The 18,386-nt window shown below is 40.1% G+C and overlaps 1 protein-coding gene across 2 annotated transcripts in view; it reads left to right on the plus strand.

The window, feature by feature from the left end:
• vta1 (vesicle (multivesicular body) trafficking 1) overlaps positions 1-18,386 on the plus strand; it is a 79,179-nt gene that overhangs the window by 44,007 nt on the left and 16,786 nt on the right. For both annotated transcript variants that reach the window (XM_059355925.1, XM_059355924.1), the window contains exons 5-6: positions 7,100-7,214; positions 15,575-15,805. In XM_059355925.1, coding sequence (XP_059211908.1) covers positions 7,100-7,214; positions 15,575-15,805 — 346 coding nt within the window. The remainder of the gene's footprint in view (positions 1-7,099; positions 7,215-15,574; positions 15,806-18,386) is intronic.

The raw sequence follows: 18,386 nt of genomic DNA on the forward strand, positions 1-18,386 counted from the left end.
AAATCAAAACCAAAGCAAAAAAGACATAAAATGAAGAGACAAGAACAAACACAGATATTATCACTTTTATTCCACACGTGTGTCATCCTCTGCAAAACCTTGTGCCTACATTACCCACAATGCACCTCAGCTGCATTAAGCCAGCAGCAGCAGCTCAAACATCCTGCAGAAGAGACCATCAGCAGGTTACAGAGGTCGAACTCCAGCTTTCTAACTTCACATTTTTTACATAAAAACAATAAATGAAATTAAAAAATGATTAAATAGACACAAAAAAGAGATGAAATGAACAAAAGAGGCACAAAATAAGAGAAATATGACAAAATAGAGACAAAATGACCCAGAAAATACGTAACAATTACAAAGAAATGACCAGTTAACCCCACAAAAATACAAAAAAAAAGACACTAAATTTGCAGCAGGTAGAGTGCCTTTTTAGAGGCTGTGACACACACACACACACACACACACACACACACACACACCTCCATGAGTGTGTGTCACACAGCAGGTCTTTCTCTCCATTGTATCCGAGTTACCCAGAAGCCATTAAAACATCAACAGGACACTTGCGTCCATACAGTTAGCTGAGTGAGGCCTCACACACACACACACACACACACTCACTCTCTCAATGAGTCCTCAGAGGGCCGGTGCTGAGTGTTCTGCAGCAGTGATTAAGTTTCAGGCAGTAAAAAGAGGTTTTCAGCAGCTGAGTGCAGCCAGTCATCAGGTGAGTCTCACACCAGGTCGCTCTAATTCTACACAGGCCCGTCTAAACATGGGGATTTTGTGTGCCGTCACTTCGTTGGCGTCACTTCGTTGGCGTCACTTCTTCTGTGATGTCACTTCTTCTGTGATGTCACTTCTTCTGTGATGTCACTTCTTCTGTGATGTCACTTCTGTGATGTCACTTCGTTGGCGTCACTTCTGTGATGTCACTTTGTTGGCGTCACTTCTTCTCTGATGTCACTTCTGTGATGTCACTTCTTCTGTGATGTCACTTCGTTGGCGTCACTTCGTTGGCGTCACTTTGTTGGCGTCACTTTGTTGGCGTCACTTTGTTGGCGTCATTTTGTTGGCGTCACTTTGTTGGCGTCACTTCTTCTGTGATGTCACTTCTTCTGTGATGTCACTTCTTCTGTGAAGTCACTTCTTCTGTGATGTCACTTTGTTGGCGTCACTTTGTTGGCGTCACTTCGTTGGCGTCACTTCTTCTGTGATGTCACTCCGTTGGCGTCACTTCGTTGGCGTCACTTCGTTGGCGTCACTTTGTTGGCGTCACTTTGTTGGCGTCACTTTGTTGGCGTCACTTTGTTGGCGTCATTTTGTTGGCGTCACTTTGTTGGCGTCACTTCTGTGATGTCACTTCTTCTGCGATGTCACTTCTGTGATGTCACTTCTTCTGTGATGTCACTTCTTCTGTGATGTCACTTCTTCTGTGATGTCACTTCTTCTGTGATGTCACTTTGTTGGCGTCACTTTGTTGGCGTCACTTCGTTGGCGTCACTTCTTCTGTGATGTCACTCCGTTGGCGTCACTTCTTCTCTGATGTCACTTCTTCTGTGATGTCACTTTGTTGGCGTCACTTCGTTGGCGTCACTTTGTTGGCGTCACTTTGTTGACGTCACTTCTTCTGTGATGTCACTTCTTCTGTGATGTCACTTCTTCTGTGAAGTCACTTCTTCTGTGATGTGACTTCTGTGATGTCACTTCTGTGATGTCACTTCTGTGGCGTCACTTCTTCTGTGATGTCACTTCTTCTGTGATGTCACTTCTGTTATGTCCCTTCTTCTGTGATGTGACTTCGTTGGCGTCACTTTTTCTGTGATGTCACTCCGTTGGTGTCACTTCTTCTGTGATGTTACTTCGTTGGCGTCACTTCTTCTGTGATGTCACTCCGTTGGCGTCACTTCTTCTCTGATGTCACTTCTGTGATGTCACTTCTTCTGTGATGTCACTTTGTTGGCGTCACTTTGTTGGCGTCACTTCGTTGGCGTCACTTCTTCTGTGATGTCACTTCTGTGATGTCACTTCTTCTGTGATGTCACTACTTCTGTGATGTCACTTCTGTGATGTCACTTCTGTGATGTCACTTCTTCTGTGATGTCACTTCTTCTGTGATGTCACTTTGTTGGCGTTACTTTGTTGGCGTCACTTCTTCTGTGATGTCACTTCTTCTGTGATGTCACTTTGTTGGCGTCACTTTGTTGGCGTCACTTTGTTGGCGTCACTTCGTTGGCGTCACTTCGTTGGCGTCACTTCGTTGGCGTCACTTCTTCTGTGATGTCACTTCTTCTGTGATGTCACTTCTGTGATGTCACTTCTTCTGCGATGTCACTTCTGTGATGTCACTTCTTCTGTGATGTCACTTCTTCTGTGATGTCACTTCTTCTGTGATGTCACTTTGTTGGCGTCACTTTGTTGGCGTCACTTCGTTGGCGTCACTTCGTTGGCGTCACTTCTTCTGTGATGTCACTTCTTCTGTGATGTCACTTCTTCTGTGATGTCACTTCTGTGATGTCACTTCTTCTGTGATGTCACTTCTTCTGTGATGTCACTTTGTTGGCGTCACTTTGTTGGCGTCACTTTGTTGGCGTCACTTTGTTGGCGTCACTTCGTTGGCGTCACTTCGTTGGCGTCACTTCTTCTGTGATGTCACTTCTGTGATGTCACTTCTGTGATGTCACTTCTTCTGTGATGTCACTTCTGTGATGTCACTTCTGTGATGTCACTTTGTTGGCGTCACTTCTTCTGTGATGTCACTCCGTTGGCGCCACTTCTTCTGTGATGTCACTTCTTCTGTGATGTCACTCCTTTGGCGTCACTTCTTCTGTGATGTCACTTCGGTGGCCATATGTCTTGGCGACACTTTGTTGGCGTCACTTCGTTGGCGTCACTTCGTTGGCGACCACAGTTTGGTAAAGACTCGATATATATTGTGATTACATATGAAGATTAATTGCAATCTTTGTTTACTTTTTCAACCCTGGACCAATGAGAAAGGTTGCCTCAAGCTCTTCCTGCCTGCTGTCTTTAACTGTCTGGTATAAATGTGCCGGGTCCTTTCTGTCGTTCCTCTTTAAAGCTACCAGGAGCCTCAGAGAGCTGCAGCAGCAGCCTGTTATCAGCAGCCTGTTCCAGTTATATCTGCATTGTCCTGTCAGTCTCTGCACACAAAGCAGGCTGAGCGTCCGTCTTACTGCCCTGCTGTGATTATCACTCTGCACCAGGAGACAGGCAGCAGGTCAGCTACAGGAGTTTATCACCCAGAGAAGAGGTGTTTGTGTCCTGCTTGACTCGTGGCTGTAGATAGGAAAGGACAGATGTAGGGAAAAGATCCTCAGACAGACACTTTGTCAACCAGCTGATCATCATCTGGAATCTTACAGCTCAAAGACAGCAGGCAGAACAATTTGGAAAAAGTATGTAACTGTGATTATTTTGACTGATATTGCAATCTGATACTGCAGAGAACATGATACGGTCTCTCAATTCAACATTTCTCATTGGTCCAGTGTTGAAACAGTAAACAAAGATTGCAATTAATCATCATATGTAATCACAATACAAATCGAATCTTTACTAATGTGTGGTCAACGAAGTGCTGCCAACAAAGTGATGCCACTGAAGAGTGGCCACCAAAGTATAGAAGTGTGGCCACCAAAGTATGGAAGGGACGCCACCGAAGTGAGACCACCAAAGTATAGAAGTGTGGCCACCAAAGTATGGAAGTGTGGCCACCAAAGTATGGAAGTGTGGCCACCAAAGTATGGAAGTGTGGCCACCAAAGTATAGAAGTGTGGCCACCAAAGTATGGAAGTGTGGCCACCAAAGTATGGAAGTGATGCCACCAAAGTATAGAAGTGATGCCACCAAAGTATAGAAGTGATGCCACTAAAGTATAGAAGTGTGGCCACCAAAGTATAGAAGTGATGCCACTAAAGTATAGAAGTGATGCCACCAAAGTATGGAAGTGATGCCACTAAAGTATAGAAGTGATGCCACCAAAGTATAGAAGTGATGCCACTAAAGTATAGAAGTGTGGCCACCAAAGTATAGAAGTGATGCCACTAAAGTATAGAAGTGATGCCACTAAAGTATAGAAGTGATGCCACCAAAGTATGGAAGTGTGGCCACCAAAGTATAGAAGTGATGCCACTAAAGTATAGAAGTGTGGCCACCAAAGTATGGAAGTGATGCCACTAAAGTATAGAAGTGATGCCACCAAAGTATAGAAGTGATGCCACTAAAGTATAGAAGTGATGCCACCAAAGTATAGAAGTGATGCCACTAAAGTATAGAAGTGTGGCCACCAAAGTATGGAAGTGATGCCACCAAAGTATAGAAGTGATGCCACCAAAGTATAGAAGTGATGCCACCAAAGTATAGAAGTGTGACCACCAAAGTATAGAAGTGTGGCCACCAAAGTATGGAAGTGTGGCCACCGAAGTATGGAAGTGTGGCCACCAAAGTATGGAAGTGTGGCCACCAAAGTATAGAAGTGTGGCCACCAAAGGATGGAATTGTGGCCACCAAAGTGATGCCACCGTAGTGTGGCCAATGTAGGGTCGCCATCGACGTGTCGCCAGCAAAGTGGCGCCACGGGAGTGGTGCAAACGAAGTGTGGCCTTCAAAGTGAAGCCACTGAAGTTTGGCCACCAAAGTATTGAAGTGTGGCCACCAAGTGACACCACAGAAGTATTTTATTTTATTGTATTTTATCAGGGGGCGGATGTGGCTCAGTTGGTAGAGCAGTCAGTGGTTCGATCCCCGACCGTGGCAGCCTACATGTCAAAGTGTCCTTGAGCAAGATACTGAACCCCAAGTTGCTCCTGATGCTGCGTTCATCAGTGTGTGAATGAATTCCCAATGGTGGCAGGTGGCACCGTTTAGGGTAGCCTCTGCCACCAGTGTGAATGTGTGTGAACGGGTGAATGAGCGCAGTCTGTAGTGTAAAGCGTCTAAAGCGCTTTGGATAAAAGCGCTACACAAACTGAAAGAATCCTGCTTCCACTGGGGGAACTAACACCTCCCTGTCCTGTTTTTGTTATTAAATAGCACCACTGTGAATCACTTTTCCTTGAAATGTTGTAATGGTGGCATTCCAGTGGATCCATGGCGTGGTATAATATCACAGCGGTGTTTTCTCAGCGATTAGAAATGACCGCCTCTATCCACGCTAAACAAACACAGCCGTACCTTAGAAAGGAGCTCGGCTCCGGTGAGCCATTGTTTGTGAGCCGTTGCTGAAAACACGGCTCTTATCTGGTCGAAACAGGAATTTCTCCATTCACTCTTATCAGCTGTATGTCAGTGTAAATCTGTCGTCCTCGCTTCTCTTTGCCTCTTTTCACCTCTCCAGCACTCTGCCTCTCATGGTCCTCTGCTGCCCACGCCACATTAACACATTGACCCAATAACTGGCCCACTCCTGGTGCCGGCCTATGGCATTTAGCCCAGTAAATGTCCATTTTCACCTTCACCTCCCACAGTAATACTTTCTGTTTTAAGCCCTGGCCCCATTCACTTCTTCACCTGTAGTGTAAAAATCACTAAATAAGAATAAAATGCAAGAAGATTTTCTCTGATATATTATATTTTTCAAAATTAAATAAAATGGAATTCATATATATGTATACTTTCCAAGTGACCACAAGTGTCACGAATGTTGTAAAAGAATTCACCAAAAAAGACACAAAATGACCCCAAAAAAGACACAAAACGACCAAAAAAAGATGCAAAATGAGCAAAAACAGATACAAAACGACTCAAAAATGTCCTAACAGACACAAAATGAACAAAAATAGACCGTAAAGAACAAAAACAGACACAAAATAACCAAAAAAGTCACAAAATGACTAAAAAGATGCAAAATGACCAAAAAAAAGACAAAAAATGATCAAACGGATACAAATGAACTTTGAGCATCCTCAGTTCTTCCTGAACGTCTACTTATGTGTTTTATGAAGAAAAATTAAGACATTGTTTTTTTAGAGCGATCAGAATAAACTGGTAGCTCTGCTTTCCTCCTGAAATGTTCCCTCCTTTTTCCCATGGAGGTCTATGAGGCTGTGGGTGGTGTTGGTGGATCATCTGTCCTCCTACGCCCAAACTAGAACTCTGACAGCTTTACCACACCAATGTGAGGGAGAAGACACATTTTACTACGTTTATATGGATACATTATTTCTGTGGAGTGGTATCTGCGGCCTCGAGCGCAGTTTACAAATTTATTATTTGACACATTTTTCTCTCCCTCTGCACTCTAGTGATGATGTCAGCCTCTCCATAGGGTTACATTGGGGGGGTTTTTTGGCGTGCTTTTGCTGAATAATTTGAAAACTGTTTGGTGAAACCCTTAGAAAAGTCACAGCACACTTGTCATGGCTGAGCCGGTCCATTTGATACCTTTTTAGTGTATGTGAGACCAAAACTCTGGGAGGAGTAGTCGACTGAAAAAACACGGAAGAAATGGAAGAATAATGGGAAGAAGCAAGGTGGATAGTATATACACTTTTCCAAGTGCCTAAAAGTGTCACGAATGTTGTAAAAAAATGACCAGAAAAAAGACACAAAACTAATAAAAGACACAAAATTACCAAAAAGACACAAAATTACCAGGGAAAAAAGAAACAAATTGACCAAAAAAAACCCACAAAATGAAACAAAAAAGACACAAAATTACCAAAAACAGACACAAAATTACCCCCCAAAAGACACAAAATTACCCAAAAAAAGACACAAAATGAACAAAAGTAGACACAAAATGACAAAAAAATACACAAAATGACCCAAAAGAAAGACACAAAATGACAAAAAAATACACAAAATGACCCAAATGAAAGACACATAATGAACGAAAGTAGACACAAAAGTACCCAAAAAAGACGCAAAATGACCAGAAAGACCCAAAATGACCAGAAAGACACAAAATGACCCCAATAAAGATGCAAAATGAACCAAAAATGAGATAAAACACCCAAAAAAAATACAAAAACACCCAAAAAAGAGACAAAATCACCCAAAAAAGAGACAAAAAGAAGCAATATGACAAAAAAAAAATTACATTAAAAGCCCTTTTTTCTGTCTGCTTCAGAACATCCAGCACAGGAAGTACGCCCGCTGGAAGGCCACCTACATCCACAACTGTCTGAAGAACGGAGAGACGCCTCAGGCCGGGCCCATCGGCATGGACGAGGACGAGGAAGCAGGTGGGACACACTGATATCACACACACACACACACACACACACACAGACACACACACTGCTGTGCCTGCACTTTAAAGACCAGCTTCCTTTGTTGGCATGGTTTAGCCTCTAAGTGTGTGTAAGAGTGTGTGAGAGTCTTATCAGGTGGGGGAGTGTTGCAGGAAAGCCCTGCAGTCCTAACCACAGACTAGAGTCCAACACAAGTGTGTGTGTGTGTTTGAGGGAATAAAACGATTCCTGAAGCAGGAGGTGGTGTGTTAATGTGTGAGACTGACCTGATATTTCCTGTATTATTATTATTATCCAGCACCGATCGGCTCTGAGTCCCTGACCTTTCTCTCATTGAAAAGCTGGGGCCTAACTCGTAACCTTTAGGAGAAAGAAAGCTCGGGAAAACACCACCAGATCCCGAGGAGATTGACCGAATAAATTAGGCAACAGAAATGGCCTCTGCAGCCTTTAAAGTTCACTGCGTTGTGGGAAGTGTGCTGTGGGAAGGAGGCGGGCAGGAAGGTAACCTTTCAGAGCAGAGGTCTTCCTATAGCTGAGTGTTCAGCAGCAGATCAGGAGCTCCACATGATGCTCCTCTGCTCCGCTGGCTGCTTAATGAGCCCGTTTCCACACAGTCCTGAAAACTTCACAACATTTGTGGGAACTTAAAATCTACTCTGTGTGTTCTTTCAGCTTTCAGCTCTGTGGAATCAGCTCACTCATGGCTAGAAGTTGGAACAACTCAAACATGTCTTTAACACAGTTACAATGACAGAAATCAGAAAGTAAGAATAAAATGCCAGCAGATTTTCTCTGATGTATTATATTTAAAATATTTAAATAAAATGGAATTTATATATGTATAAACTCTGTATATATATTATATATATATGCTATGGTGGCCACACTTCCATACTTTGGTGGTCATACTTTGGTGGCCACACTTACATACTTTGGTGGCCACACTTCTATACTTTGCTGGCCACACTTCCATACTTTGCTGGCCACACTTCCATACTTTGCTGGCCACACTTCCATACTTTGGTGGCCACACTTCCATACTTTGCTGGCCACACTTCCATACTTTGGTGGCCCAATTTCCATACTTTGGTCGCCACACTTCCATACTTTGGTCGCCACACTTCCATACTTTGGTCGCCACACTTCTATACTTTGGTCGCCACACTTCCATACTTTGGTGGCCCAATTTCCATACTTTGGTCGCCACACTTCCATACTTTGGTCGCCACACTTCCATACTTTGGTTGCCAGACTTCTATACTTTGGTGGCCACACTTCTATACTTTGGTGGCCACACTTCTATACTTTGGTGGCCACACTTCCATACTTTGGTGGTCATACTTTGGTGGCCACACTTCTATACTTTGGTGGCCACACTTCCATACTTTGGTCGCCACACTTCCATACTTTGGTGGCCACACTTCCATACTTTGATTGCCAGACTTCTATACTTTGGTGGCCACACTTCCATATTTTGGTGGCCACACTTCTATACTTTGGTGGCCACACTTCCATACTTTGGTCGCCACACTTCCATCCTTTGGTGGCCACACTTCCATACTTTGGTGGCCACACTTCCATACTTTGGTGGCCACACTTCCATACTTTGGTGGCCACACTTCCATACTTTGGTGGCCTCACTTCCATACTTTGGTGGCCTCACTTCCATACTTTGGTGGCTTCACTTCTATACTTTGGTGGCCACACTTCTATACTTTGGTGGCCACACTTCCATGCTTTGGTCGCCACACTTCTATACTTCGGTGGGCACACTTCTATACTTTGGTGGCCACACATCCATACTTCGCTGGATACTCTACCATACTTTGGTGGCCACACTTCTGTAAAAAAGAGACAAAAAAATGACCAAAAAAAGACACAAAATGACCAAAAAAAGTCAGTAAAGACCAAAAAAAAGCCCTTAAATGTTTCCCAGGAGAACAGCATGCACATACATGCACTTACAGTGTGTGTGTGTGTGTGTGTGTGTGTGTGTGTGAGGTCCGTGCAGTGAGTGGGCGTGGGCAGCAGATGGCCTTTATTTTATATTTTAGCGTCGACATCATTCTCCGACATGAAAACAGGTTTAGAGTTTCTCTGCAGGGAGGAGACGTCTGACAGGACGGACGTGTCCGTGTCAACATGTTTGGTCCCGAGTCGTCCTCCGGGGACGCGTGATGCAAGTCCGGGTCCTCCAAGTGCAACCTGAGAGTGAGTCCAGATGCTGCGAGTCCTCGGTGGATTGTGCATGATTCACCAAACAGAGAGGCGCTCGGGGACGTTTAGCAGATTAAAAGTGGTCAGATTGTCTTTATCTCCGTCTGTCCTCGGGGACAGGGACCGGTGTAATGAGAGGACTCGCTACGGGGACAACGTGTCCTCTCCTCAGGGACTCGTCAGGACTGGAATCAGGGGAATATGTTACATAGACGGGCGGTTTATGATTATCAACACTCACATCCATGAACTCTTAATTAAACCTGATAATTAAACTGCAACCCTGATTCCAGAGAAGACAAACAGAGTGCAGACAACAAGTGGGAGATACATTGTGTCATTGTGTGTCTTCTTATGACCATTTTGTGTCTTTTAATGGTTCATTTTGTGTCTTTTTCTGGCCATTTTGTGTCTTTTTTTAGTCATTTTGTGTCTTAATGGTCATTTTGTGTCTTCTTATGCTCATTTTTTCGTCATTTTTGTGATTTTGTATCTTTCTTGGTCAATTTTGTGTATTTTTGATCATTTAGTGGGTTTTTTCGGTAATTTCGTGTCTTTTTCTGGTCTTTTGTGTGTTTTTTTGGTCACTTTGTATCTTTTATGGTAATTTTGCACCATTTTTGCGTCGTTTTTGGTCACGTTGTTTCTTTTTTTTTGGACACTTTGTGTCTTTTTCTGGTCTTTTGTGTCTTTTTGGTCATTTTTGCGTCGTTTTTTGGTCACGTTGTCTTTTTCAGGGTTTTTTTTTGTCTTTTTTGGTCATTCTGTGACTTTCTGGTCTTTTAAGTCTTTTTGGTCACATCTCTTTTTTTTAGACACTTTATGTCCTTTTTGGACACTTTGGGGTTTTTTGTTAGTCGTTTTGTATCTTTTTGCCCATTTTATGTCTTTTTTTGGGTCATTTCGTGTCTTTTTTTGGGTCATTTTATATCTTTTTTTGGGTAATTTTATGTCTTTCTCTTTGTGCATGTTATTCCTCTCTCTCACACTCCTTCTCTCTGAGGGCGTGGACGGCTCTCTGTGTTAGTGATGACATCATGATAGGTTATTCCCACTGATGGGGAGCGCCGCCAGCTGATATCATCCAGCCGTGTGTGTGTGTGTGTTACTCCCTTGTGTGCTTTTTTTTCTGGGTCTTCATGTGGATTTTATCAGCGTTTCAACACTCTTGTCTTGGAGAGTGTGTGTGTGTGTGTGTGTGTGTGTGTGTGTGAACATTCCTCAGTGACAGGATCATGTTGATGTTGTGTTGTTGTTGTTGATTGTCACATAGAGCCAACATGTTGTTTGTGGTTGGTCCTGTTCTGTGGTTAAACCGTGTTTTATGGCTGTCCAGAGCTTTAGCTAGCAGCTAGCAGCTAGCAGCTGTTTATAATTACAGAGCTGATAACTGGAAGCTTTGGGCCTTTTCTTACTTTATATTTGAGCTGACAGAGAGGTGGAGTGTGACAGCCTCCATTAAACCAGAGACAGCCTGAGGACCAGGACACCACGGGGACGCCCAGCCTGTCACGCCACTGTTTTCAATGTATTTACTGCATTAACAGTTGACTACATGACCATAAAGCTTGTTTACGCCTCAGTATGGACACCAGACAACAAGTCAACAGGTCAACAACTTGAGACAGCAAGAAGAGGGGAGGAGCTTCTTTGTAGTTGTTTTTGCGTCTTTTGGTCTTTTTTTCGTTATCTTTCTTGGTCATTTTGGGTCAGTTTTGCGCCTATCTTTTTTGGTCATTTTGGTAATTTTGTGTATTTTTTTGAGCCTTTTGGTAATTTTTGCGTCTTTTGATCTATTGTGTCATTTTTATGTCTTTTTTGGTCATTTTTTTGTCGGTTTCGCGTCTTCTTTTGCGTCTTTTTCAGTCATTTTTGCATCCTTTTTTTGCATTTTTGTGTCATTTTTAGGTCATATTTGTTCTTATAGGTCATTTTTGGTCATTTTTATTCTTTTCTGTTTTTTCTTTGTTTAGTTTTTTGGTCATTTTTGTGTCTTTTGGTCTTTTCGTGTCTTTTTAGGTGTTTTTGTGTCTTTTGGTCATTTTTGCGTCTTTTGTATTTTATGTGTTCTTGTCATTTCGCCTCTTTTTTTTGTCATTTTTGTGTCTTTTTTTGGTAATTTTTATTCTTTTCTGGTCATTTTTTCCCCGTTTTTTTGGTCATTTTTGTGTCTTTTGGTCTTTTTGCGTCTTTTAGGTGTTTTTGCGTCTTTTGTTTTTGCATGTTCTTTGGTCTTTTATAATCTTTTTTGATAATTTTTGGGGCTTTACGGGTCCAGCTTCCATCAGACAAATACCACAATTATAGTTTCATGCAGCTGACTTTAATGTTTCTAATCAAACCAAAGTAAACCCACTCGTTCTGTCCTTTCCATCATTCACTGACAGATTTCTGAGTTCTTGTTACATGTTGGTTCCTCCCATCGCTGCAGCTGAATGTGTAAAAATAGACGTAGATAATTAGGCCACTTGCAGCAGGACTCTGGTCCTGTAGTGTTGGACAGACGAGACGAGATGGACCAGGGGAAGGAGGTTAATTAACCACCACACACACACACACACACACACACACACACACACACACACACACACACACACTCTCTGATAGAGCAGTGGTCCTGACAGAAAGCCCATTGTCTCCAGCTGCTGCAGTCTGAGTTTCCATGTTTTGGGAGGAGGACGAAAGGAAAGGAAAGGAGGGAAGGAGGGAGGGAGTCCCAGCCCTGAGTAGTAAAACCATAAAGAATGTGTTGTGTGACCCAGTTATCAGAGGGAAAACCTCCTGGAAGGCTTCAGACGTGCTGCCAACATTACAGCTGGATCCACTGAGACACACAGAGGACATCAGGAGATAAATATATTTAATAATTAGGGCCGGGACTCCATTAAAAACATTAATCTCATTAGTTAGAGGCTTTGTAATTAATGAATCTAAATTAATCCCATATAAATATTTGACCTGGGAACAGTGAGAAGTAATTTTTTTCACATGGATGTTTAGTATACCGTTGAATAATGACTGAATACATAAGCTGAAGCAACACAAATATTGTTTATTTTTGTTCAAGTCCAACAGACCAGTGATATTTTTGCCATTAAGTGTAGCAATAGCATATTTAGAAATATAGTACATTTCAGAAATTCAGGTATATATACATATGTGTGTTGATGTGAGCAGAACAGCTCAGTTTAAAAAAAGCGTATAAATATAAATAAATAGAGATATTTCATATTGTGTTGACGGTTTATATCGTCCCTGGTTTATTCATGTTTTCATCATTCTAACGAGTCCAGTTACTGAATAATTTTTTCTCATTTAGTCACACGACTGTTGTAAGACACGTTTCAGTATTTCTGCATTAACAGTTGACTACATGACCATAAAGCTTGTTTACTGTTCAGTATGGACACGAGTCAAAAAGTGGAGGAGGGTCTTTGTTGTTGTTTTGCATCTTTTAGTCATTTTTATTCTTTTTTGGTCATTTTTGTGTCAATTTTTTGGTCTTTTTTTTTTTTTTTTGGTCATCTTTCAATCTTTTCTGGTAATTTAGCATCTTTTTTTGTAATTTCGTATCTTTTTTGGTCATTTTTGTGTCTTTCTTGTCATTTTTGTGTCTTTTTTTAAATATGAGTTTTTGGTAATTTTTCAATATTTTATAGTAAATTTGCATCTTTTTTGTAATTGTTGTATCTTTTTGGTCATTTATGACTTTCTGGTCATTTTTGGTCTGTCTTTTGGTCATTTTTATAGCTATTTTTGTCATTTTTGTATCTTTTTTTGACTTTTTCGTAATTTTTCTTTTTTTTTCTGGTAATTTTGTATCTTTTTTGTGGTAGTTTTGTGTCTGTTTTGGTCATTTCATATATTATGTTGGTCATTTAGTCATAAAAAAATACTTTTTTACATCATTCCATATTATATTAACGCTCTCTGAATGTGTTTATGGGTTGTAGCCCGTCTGTTTGGATGGATGGATGGATGGATGGATGGTTGGTTGGATGGATGGATGGATGGTTGGTTGGTTGGATGGATGGATGGATGGATGGATGGTTGGTTGGTTGGATGGATGGATGGATGGTTGGTTGGATGGATGGATGGTTGGATGGTTGGATGGTTGGTTGGTTGGTTGGATGGATGGATGGATGGTTGGTTGGTTGGATGGATGGATGGATGGTTGGTTGGTTGGTTGGTTGGATGGATGGATGGATGGATGGATGGATGGATGGATGGTTGGTTGGTTGGATGGATGGATGGATGGATGGATGGATGGTTGGTTGGTTGGTTGGTTGGTTGGTTGGATGGATGGATGGATGGATGGATGGATGGTTGGTTGGATGGATGGATGGATGGATGGATGGATGGATGGATGGATGGATGGATGGATGGTTGGTTGGATGGATGGATGGTTGGTTGGTTGGTTGGTTGGTTGGATGGATGGTTGGTTGGTTGGTTGGTTGGTTGGTTGGATGGATGGATGGATGGATGGATGGATGGATGGATGGATGGATGGATGGATGGATGGATGGTTGGATGGACTTTATTTATTCCAAGTTATTGTCTGTTGTTGGCTCCCAGCTTGTAGATAATCTCGTCTCTTCCCTTTGGTAGAAATCTGGGCAGATTTAATTTTATTCACCGTCCTCTGACAGTGAGATGAGAGGAAATCATTTCAGTGCTAAACAACAGAAAACTAACTATATAAATGTGACATATGAGCATTTCTGGTCCTGTTGAGGGTGGAGATGAGAGAGTTTCTGCTGAAGGAAACATAAAGTTGTTCTGTAGCTGTGCTGACGGAGCTGAACATGTTTTCAACACCTTCTCCTTGTTGAATGGGAGGAAACAGAGTTCAGGCCAGCAGAAACTAACAAACCTGTCCAGAGTTCTCAGGAACTGCTGGGGAACTTCCTGCTTCTGTTCCTCAGAAAACCACTGTCTGATTAAATACCTGTGGATGTGATTTAGACTGGGCCAGGCCTTTAATCAGTGTTTTATCTGACATCTGTGTTGATTTATTACTTTTATCTTTGTAGCCTCATAAAGTGTCAGAACACAAACAGCAGAGACCAGGATGAGCTCACACTGTAAAAAACTTAAAAAAGTGCCCAAAAATTGGTCTCGTTGTTTATTACGGCATGCCGTTCAGGTAATTATTATATATTTGGATTCAAATAAAGAGAATCTATATTAAAAGTCTGAGAATATATTTTGAAAATCTGAGAATATATATTAAAACCTTCGGCTAAAACCTTCAATATATATTCTCAGGTTTTCAATCTTGCCATTATTTATATATATATATATATATATATATATGCATAAAAGTTGCATAATGTACATATTTGACTTTACTCTTAATTCAGTCTGACTCCGGAAAAATGAATATGTGCAAAACAAATATTCTGCACATCTATAAATACAGCACAATGTACACTGTAAAAAAATATGGTAAAAAGGCAAAAGTTGCAAAAGAACAGTAAGTTATTTTATTGATGATGATTACTTTAAAAATACAGATTAATATTTGTATTTGAAAATATATATCTGTCGAATAACTAAAGTTTTTTACTTTAAATTGAAGGTAACTTTTTACCATTTTTTTAAATTATTTTTTTCATATTTTAATTTTTTTACATTAAAAAACCCATAGAAAGTTGCCTTGACATTCAAGACCATTATGCAATAGAATAATATTGTAAAAAAATACATACATATAATGTCCTGTAATATTAATTTACAGATTTCAACTAGTTTTTATGGTTAATATTTATATAAAGAAATGTTAAATCCATTTTTTATTGCCTTTTGCACCTAAAAAAACAAGAAAAAACCTGTAAAATAATCCAGTAAATTCCTTAAAAATAACCCTATTTTTTTTTACAGCGTGTGAAGCTGTGATTGGCTGTTTCCTGCTGTAAATCAACTCTTTGAACCAATAAACTGGTGTGATGTGGCTGCAGAATCCAGTCACCAGTTTGTGTTGGACAGAACGATCCATTCTCAGCTTTAATGAGGCGTTTGATGCTTCCAGCAGAGTCTGATCTGTATTTTATAACCACATAGTTTAAATGCTTTAATATGCTGTGAACCAATCAGAAACAGCTCTGCTCTCTGTGTCTCTGTGTCTCTAGGTGAGTTTGGAGCTGAAGGCTTCTCGGGCCAGGGCGCCTCCTTCAGAGGAGGAGGCTCCTTCCGGGACCAGGACCACAGTCTGGACCCGGGTCCGGCCCCGGGGATCGGCTTCGCTCCCGGCCCTGGGTCGGGCCCCTCGGGGCCCCCAACCACCAACTACAACAACATCCACATCCCACCAGGGGCCCACGCACCGGCCAACACTCCAGCAGAGCTGCCTCCACCCGCAGGTACCACACAAAGACTCTACACATGGTCTATGTACAGTCTATATACAGTCTATATACAGTCTATATACAGTCTATATACAGTCTACACACAGTCTATAAACAGTCTATACACAGTCTACACACAGTCTGTACAGGACCAGTTTACAGGACCCAAAAACACACAGAAATTACCAAAAGAGAGACAAATTTACCAATGTTTTATTTAAAAATGACAATAAAAGACACAAAATTACTAAAAAGCACACTAAATTGCCAAAAGAGAGACAAATTTATATTTTTTTTATTTAAAAATGACAAAAAAAGACACAAAAATTACAAAAAAATACACAAAATTACCAAAAGAGAGACAAATTTACCAATGTTTTATTTAAAAATGACAAAAAAAGACACAATTACTAAAAAGCACACAAAATTGCCAAAAGAGAGACAAATTTATATTTTTTTTATTTAAAAATGACAAAAAAAGATACAAAATGACCAATAATAGATACAAAGTTACCAAAAAAAGATAAAAAAATTACCAGAAAAAGACACAAAATTACCAAAAAAGATATAAAATTACCAATAAAAGACACAAAAATGGACAAAAAATACACAAAATGACCAGAAAAGACACAAAATTACCAAAAAAGATACAAAATGACCAAAAAAAGACAAAATGACCAGAAAAAGGGACAGAATGACCAAAAACTATTTAAAAACCATTTAAAAATTAACAAAAAATGAAATAAAATTACCAAAAAAAAGACACAAAATGAAGATAAAATAACCAAAAAAAGACACAAAATGACCAGAAAAGATTTTTAAAAATGACCAAAAAAGACACAAAATTCTCCCACAAAAACACAAAATGACCAAAATAAATGACCAAAAAAGACAAAAATGATTGATGAAAAATTACCAGAAAAAGGGACAAAATGACCAATAAAAGTTACAGAATTACTTACTTACTGTGTGTGTGTGTGTGTGTGTGTGTGTGTGTGTGTGTGTGTGTGTGTGAGTGTGTGTGTGTGTGTGTGTGTCCAGCTCTTTGTTCCCTGAATGACTCAGTTTTCATGAACTTATCTGTGTGTAAAACACAAACACACTTTGTCCTGAGCTCCTCATGGGAACAGAAACAAGACTTCCTCTCACACACACACACACACACCCACACCCACACACACACACACACCCACCCACACACACACAGACACACACACACACACACACAAACACTCACACACAGGTCTCAGGAGGAGGGTCTTATATAACCTTTTGTCCGACTCTCAGGAGTCATTAAGTCTAAGAACCAAACATGTTGCTGTCAGTAATGAAGCAGATCTCATTCTTCTTCTTCTCCTTCTTCTTCTTCTGCTTCTTCTCCTTCTTCTTCTTCTTCTTCTTCTTCTGCTTCTTCTTCTTCTTCTTCTTCTACTTCTTCTTCTTCTTCTGCTTCTTCTGCGTGTGTGTGTGTGTGTGTGTGTGTGTGTTATCAGGGGAAATCAGTGATGGAGAGACCCTGAACAGACGATAAGAAGGAGATAATTAATAACAATAACAGCGTTATATTCAGTGTAGTGTTGTTATGACAGACCCGCCCATGTTTCCAGTGAAGAGCTCAGCCTCTAATCAAGTGTTGGGCTTTGGCTTCGTGTCCCGCCTGAAAACAAAAGTCAACCACTCTTTACCTAACTTTGGTTGTTCAGGTAACGTCCGTGGCTCATATCACCTGTACGTTTACCAAAAGAGACCCAACAGGACCAAAGAAGATGGAATAATTACTAAAAAAAGATGAAAAAAATGACATGAAATTACACAAAATGACCAGAAAATGGAGACAAGTTCACACAAGAGAGATGAAATGGACAAAAAAGATTTTAAAATGGCCAAAAAAAAGAGACAAAATGACCAAAAACGATTTATAAGTGACAAAAAAATGACACAAAATAACAAAAGAGACAAAATTCACACAAGAGAGACAAAATGAGCAAAAACTATTTTAAAAATGACATAAAATGACAAAAATGATTTAATAATGACGAAAAATGATCGAAAAATGATCAAAAAATGACAAAATTCACACAAGAGACAAAATTACCCAAAAAATGCAAAATTACCGAAAATGATTTAAAAATTACCAAAAAATAACACAAAATGACCAAACACTATTTAAAAATTACCAATTTTTGAGACAAAATTACGCAAAATTAACACAAGAAAGACAACATGACCAAAAAATTTTTTTTTTTAAATGACCAAAAAATAACATAAAATTACTAAAAAATTACACAACATGACATGAAATTACCTAAAAATGAAGCAAAATTAACACAACAGAGACAAAATGACCGAAAAGATTTTAAAAAGTGACCAAGAAATAACATAAAATTATCAAAAAATGACAGAAAATTACACAAAATGACCAAAAAATGGCACAAAATGACAATTTTTTTTAAATGACCAAAAATAACATTAAATCATCAAAAATGACACAAAATGAACATTAAATTACCAAAAAATGACACAAAATGACATAAAATTTGAAAAAAATGACACAAAATGACAATTTTTTTTTAAATGACCAAAAATAACATTAAAT

The sequence above is a fragment of the Centropristis striata genome, chromosome 18 (genome assembly GCF_030273125.1).
Source record: "Centropristis striata isolate RG_2023a ecotype Rhode Island chromosome 18, C.striata_1.0, whole genome shotgun sequence".
Lineage (NCBI taxonomy): Eukaryota > Metazoa > Chordata > Actinopteri > Perciformes > Serranidae > Centropristis > Centropristis striata.